This window comes from Carlito syrichta, unplaced genomic scaffold, assembly GCF_000164805.1.
Source record: "Carlito syrichta isolate Samal-C Ts95f unplaced genomic scaffold, Tarsius_syrichta-2.0.1 Scaffold316389, whole genome shotgun sequence".
In the NCBI taxonomy this organism is placed as follows: Eukaryota; Metazoa; Chordata; class Mammalia; order Primates; family Tarsiidae; genus Carlito; species Carlito syrichta.
The window spans coordinates 837,980-844,293 of NW_007260485.1; the positions used below are offsets into that span (position 1 = coordinate 837,980).

The window sequence follows — 6,314 nt, forward strand, 5'->3', positions numbered from 1 at the left end:
TATGTAGTTTTAGACATATTGAGTTTAGAATGTGGTGAAAGAGTCCAGCAAATAGTTGGAGATTTAATCCTAGAGATCTGAAAAGGAAAGGAATAAAGATGTACCTTTAAGGACCATCTGCACAAAAGTGGCAGCTGATACCATGTGAGTGGATGAAATAACAGAGAGAGTAGATATAGAGGCAAAATAGGTGGAGTATGATGACCAAACTTGGGATCTCTCTGTATTTATGGGACAAAAGGAAGAAAGGAAATCAACAAAGAGAAAAGACAATATGTATCACCATTAGCTATACCATTAAAATATATGCACATATATTTATACATCTCTGGGAGGCTTTCTTTTTCTTGACACTATCTAGTCTTGCCTAAAATAAGGATGATACAAATGCAAGCTGGAGACCATAACTTACCCACTTGCCTCAATAAGATTTTTTTTAAAGCCTCAAATCCCACTTTGAATTGCTCATCTTGAATTGAACACAGCCAACATTGATATCCTTTCAATTAGAAATGTCCATAAAGCTTATTCTTTCAAACAATCGTTTATCGAATACTTATGTGTCCAGCACTACGTGGAGGTAAAAATCAATCTCCAGTCTTCAAGAAAATTAAAATCTACTTGGATTATTAAAAAAAAAAAAAAAAAAACACTAGGGCAACCCCTTCGGGTTCCCTCCCGCTGTGAGACTGTGGGAGCTTTTCTGTCCTCTCAATAAATCCTGTTTTCAAAAAAACCCCCCCAAAAACAAAAACACTAAACATAATTAGAGTTCAATTAAGAGCTGACCTGTATGATCCACATCAAAAAGCATTTCATCTAGTGAGAAGTCTTACCATTTAACACCTGTCAATCTCTACTTTTTTTTCCCCTAATTCTGAAGACTGACAGAGGAGCCAAATCCTACGTACTTTCTATTGAAGGTCTAATCACACTGTAAGGTATAGTAAAGTTCTCTTTACCTATCTTTCCCCCAGTATTCCATAAGGTATCAATCATCTGTGTATCTAGTGTCTGGCCCATGATAGCCATGCAAGCAAATGTTTGTTGAGTGAATGTATAAAGGAACGAATCAGAAGTCAAGCCAAGTCCAGAGCAGTTGTCTCAATATCCTTAACACTCTTTTATGGCAAATTCCAAAAGTTTTAAGGTTCAAAGCAGTAACCTAATATAGCCTTTGACCTAGCCTTAGCCCCATGGATGACTGTTGCTGAAGACTTGATGCTGGATAAGACAAAGGTTCAGAAAAAAACCTTTGGCAAATGCTAAAATGCTTTTGGATAAGAGAGGCTAATACAATGGTGAACCTCAGCTGCATCATTGTGTCAGCTGCTATTATGTTAATTTATACTGGCTAATTCTCCAACATAACCCCATCTTCCATAACCTCAGCCCCCAGGGAAAGGAAGATAAAACCTGTAAGTCACAAAATCAATAGTGCCTCCCAAACTCGAATGTATATACTAATCACCTACAGATCTTATTAAAATCAAGGTTCTGATAAATTACCTCTAAGGTGAGGCCTGAGACTCTGCATTCCAAACAAGCTCCCTGGTAGAGCTATGCTACTGGTCAGCCTACCACACTTCTTGGGTATCAAGAGCTTGGATGGCATTTCAGAGAATATATATTATATATAATTGTATATGATATATATATTATATATAAAACAATTTTATATAATACATAACATATATTATACATATAATTCAGATTTAAAACCTGAGTTAAGATACCTCCTCTTTTCACTTTTCCTAGTTGTATAGCCCTAAATAAGTCATTTCAACTCTCTGAGCCCTTTTCTTCATCAGTAGAAATAATAAACACAGCCGGGCTCGGTGGCTCAGCCTGTAATCCCGCGCTTTGGGAGGCTGAGGTGAGTGGATTGCCTGAGCCTGCGGGTTCGTGACCCACCTGGGCAACGTGGTGAGACCTCGCCTCTACAATACATCAAAAATTAGCCGGGCATGGTAGCGTGCGCCTGTAGTTCCACTACTTGGAAGGCTGAGGCAGAATGATCGCCGGAGTCCAGCAGGTGGAGGCCGCAGTGGCCGGGAGTGGCCACTGCACTCCAGTCTGGGCAACAGAGTGAGACCCCAACGCAAAAGAAAATAATCATAATAACAAACACAATAACAAATAACACAGTTAATAATAGCTAACACAGGCCGGGCTCGGTGGCTCAGCCTAATCCCAGCGCTTTCGGAGGCCGAGGAGAGTGGATTGCCTGAGCCCGTCGGTTTGAGACCCACCTGGGCAACCTGGTAAGACCTCATTTCTACAATAAAGCAAAAATTAGCCAGGCGTGGTAGCACGCACCTATAGTCCTGGCTACCTGGCAGACTGAGGCGGAAGGGTCGCTGGAGCCCCGCAGGTCGAGGCTGCGGTGGCCGGGAGCGTGCCACTGCACTCTGGTCTGGGGGACAGAGTGAAACTTCAACTCAAATAATAATAATAATAATAGCAGCTAACACTTAAGCTGAATTCTACTACGTAGCAGGAACCGTTTCCTATGTACCAACGTATATAGGCTTAGGTTAAACAACCTAAGTAGGTACAATCAATGGTAAACTGAGATCTGACTCTTGACAATTTGACTCAAGAAATCTAGTATTTATCCACTGTATCACACTGCCTCTAGTTAAGTTCCCAGAGCTAATGAAGATTAAGCAGCTGATATTCAGCTAACTTTTGAGTACTCTTACATTCCAGGCCCTAGGGTAAGACTCCCTTAGGACATATTAACCCATTTGTCCCCTAACAGCCCTAGGGGGTATTACTAGTATCCCCACCTCACCGGTTTTAAAACAGGCCCAAACAAGTAAAACAGCCGGTCAAAAAGAGGTAGGGCCAGGGTCGTAACCCAGGCACGTAACTGCAGAGCCTGGCGCTCTTTGCCAGGAGAGGCCGCGACCCCAGAGCACGAAGCCAGCTCGCGGCGTGGGCGCACACCCGCGCCCACTCGGGGCGGTCTAATCGCCAGCCCGCTCGCTCCCAAGGCACACCGAGTCTTCTACACTTAGCTTTAAGTGTATCTCTAGGATGCGTTGTGGGGGGCCCCTCCTAGGACCCCGAGAGCGAATCATAACTCGTCCAGCCCCACGAAAGGCTGACCAGCTGAACACCTTTACAACCGGTTGATACTGAAACTGCAACTCGTGCCTGATGGGAACCCACACCCCAGGAGGCCCCTGGAACTTGGACCGGCCCCGTCCCCGACCGCTTCCCGAACCGCCCTCTGGACCCCTTCCCGGGACCGCTCCCCCACCCAGGGCGGCTCCCTGCCCCGCTGCTTCCTGGGAGCCGCCGTCCCGATCAGGCCCTGGAATTTGTAGTCCGGGCTCTCCGCGCCGGCTCCGCTTCCATCCGTCGCGAGCCCAAGGGTCCCGCTTCTGATTCCATCCTCTCTCCAACACCGCCCTCTGCCGGCCCTTCTCGCGTCGCCCCGTTGTGAGCCGTTTCCGGGTGCTCCGGAAGCGAACCTTTCTTTTCCGGGTTGGGCGTCCCGGCGTCTGCACGTGGTTGAGTTGCCGGGCTTGGGCTGCCGGGATCGGAGAAGTAACTTCTGCTGCCGGCCCAAGGCGAGTGAGCCGAGCCGGAGCCATGGAGGGCCAGAGCGTGGAGGAGCTACTGGCAAAGGCGGAGCAAGACGAGGCAGAGAAGCTGCGGCGCATCACGGTGCACAAGGAGCTGGAGCTGGAGTTTGACCTGGGCAACCTGCTGGCTTCGGACCGGAACCCCCCGCCGACGGGGCTGCGGGGCGCGGGGTCCGCGCCGGAGGCCGGACTGCGGGCCCTGGCGCGGGACAACACGCAGCTGCTCATCAACGAGCTGTGGAAGCTGCCCACGGAGCGCGTGGGGGAGGCGCTGGTGGCGCGGCTGCCCGAGCCCACCACCCGCCTGCCGCGTGAGAAGCCTGTGCCCCGGCCGCGGCCGCTTACGCGCTGGCAGCAGTTCGCGCGCCTCAAGGGCATCCGTCCCAAGAAGAAGACCAATCTGGCGTGGGACGAGGTGAGCGGCCAGTGGCGGCGGCGCTGGGGCTACCAGCGCGCCCGGGACAACACCAAGGAATGGCTGATTGAGGTGCCCGGCAATGCCGACCCCCTGGAGGACCAGTTCGCCAAGCGGATGCAGGCCAAGAAGGAACGGGTGGCCAAGAACGAGCTGAACCGACTGCGTAACCTGGCCCGCGCGCACAAGATGCAGCTGCCCAGTGCGGCCGGCATGCACCCTACGGGACACCAGAGTAAGGAGGAGCTGGGCCGCGCCATGCAGGTGGCCAAGGTCTCCACCGCCTCTGTGGGGCGCTTCCAGGAGCGCCTCCCCAAGGAGAAGGCGCCCCGGGGCTCCGGCAAGAAGAGGAAGTTTCAGCCCCTTTTCGGGGACTTTGCAGCCGAAAAAAAGAACCAGCTGGAGCTGCTTCGAGTCATGAACAGCAAGAAGCCTCAGCTGGATGTGACGAGGGCCACCAACAAGCAGATGAGGGAGGAGGACCAGGAGGAGGCCGCCAAGCGGAGGAAAATGAGCCAAAAGGGCAAGAAAAAGGGGGGCCGGCAAGGTCCGGGGGGCAAGAGGAGAGGGGGCCCTCCCAGCCAGGGAAGAAAGAGGAAAGGGGGCTTGGGAGGCAAGATGAATTCCGGGCCCCCTGGCTTGGGTGGCAAGAGGAAAGGAGGACAGCGCCAAGGAGGAAAGAGGAGGAAGTAATAGTTTAGCCCTCGGACCCATTCTGGAAACCAAGAACCATATAAACTGAATGCTAGGTTCTGGGTCCTGGGGAGCAGGAGGCGAGGAAGATGTGACCGCCTTCCCCTCAGAGTATGGAATGAGTTCTAAACAGCCTTTTTATTTTCTTTTTAACTTTGGATATGGGGTGGGGAAGAGTTGGTTATTTCAGAGACTTAAAGTAGATTGATTTATATGTTTCTGCATTATTTTTACAAAACTTGTATTTATCAGAGTGGGGAGGAGAGACTACAAACTTTCCGAACTGGATTGACAACTGTTAAAGGTTGTGTAATAAAATATGTCTGTGTCTAGTGTTGCTTTTAACTTTTTGACTACTGATAGAGATTTTTACTTGAAGCCAGTTACCTGGATACCTGGTACAGATTTTGCATAATTGTGAAAATAGGAAGCAGTTAAATTATAATGGTTTCATCGAGGCCACGTTTATTAGAAAAATTATTCATAATAGTGAAAGTGTAGTACAACTGATGTCTGTTTAAAAATTTTTAAACAGATTTTGTGCTTTTCAACACTGAACACATTTATTTGCCGTAAATGATAAATCTGGGCTTCATTAAATAATGGTAATAATCTTCGTTAATCCAGAAAATACTTAATCTTTCTCAACATTTGTGTCTCCAGGTTTTTTTAAGCTTGACTTGAGGTCTGTTTTGGGAAGAGAGAAAGAGACCCGCAGAATCTTTAATTAGAACATTATTGTCTTTGTCAAACTGACCTGAGCTAGTTTGATTAGTAGATGAAATGTTTCTACTGTCCTGGGTCATCTTCCTGTCCATCAGCCTCTTCCAGTTTGATGTCAGTAAACTTATCTCTTAAAAATTAGCACCTCCTGAAGAAGTTTCAGATTTCATAGCATTATTAAAAATGCAAACGCTCAGTTGTTACTGTCTTTGGATACTTTCTGATAAAGTAGAATTCTGCGATGATATATCAACTTTTGGCTGGGGCAGGGCAGATACTGCACTGCTAAGACCTCCCAGAGTTTAGAGTAATCATGGCAAGTTTTAACTACTGATGAAACATTAATGGTATCATGACCACCCTCAACACAAAAGCAAAGCCATTCAAGAACATTTAACAACTTTTAGGTTCCCCTTGGGGTTTTGTTTTGTTTTTGTTTTTGTTTGTCTTAGGCTTTCTGGATTAAGGGATGCAGTGCTGACCCTGTTTCTTGGTTTTAAAAGGCGGACCCTCGGATTCTGCAAGGGTCTTTTTTGCTGTTAGATAGTTTAAACACAGGGTCTTGATAACTTAAAATACTTTCAGAAGGCAAAGTAGCCTTTTAAAGGGTTCAGAGTGGAAAAAGAATGCCTTTGTTAGTCTCCGGTTCCCCAAGTCCCCAACTTGTGAAAAATAGAGGCTTTGAAGTAGAGTGACTTAAGGCAGTACTCAAGACCCTAGGAGCTGTTACCGTGTGCGCCAATATCAAAGGTGGATGGTGAGGCCGCAGCTGGGGCAGTTGTGGGTCTGCTTCTGACTCGAGAGAAAAATGGTCCTGTGCCACTGCGGGGCTGAAGCCTGGGCGGGTGACCTGGCCGAGAGGGTGGGCAGACGCGGCCGAGCGGGCG

The 6,314-nt window shown here is 48.2% G+C and overlaps 1 protein-coding gene across 1 annotated transcript; it reads left to right on the forward strand.

Moving 5' to 3' along the window:
- The first annotated feature begins 3,488 nt into the window (after positions 1-3,488).
- RRS1 (ribosome biogenesis regulator homolog) lies at positions 3,489-5,036 on the forward strand. Its single transcript, XM_008074312.2, has one exon. It carries the CDS (start codon positions 3,604-3,606, stop codon positions 4,702-4,704), a length of 1,101 nt encoding a protein of 366 aa, XP_008072503.1. The 5' UTR covers positions 3,489-3,603; the 3' UTR covers positions 4,705-5,036.
- The last annotated feature ends 1,278 nt before the right edge of the window (positions 5,037-6,314 follow it).

Excerpts from the sequence above, each read along its gene's own strand:
- RRS1 (XM_008074312.2), top strand. The coding sequence starts at position 3,604 with ATGGAGGGCCAGAGCGTGGAGGAGCTACTGGCAAAGGCGGAGCAAGAC.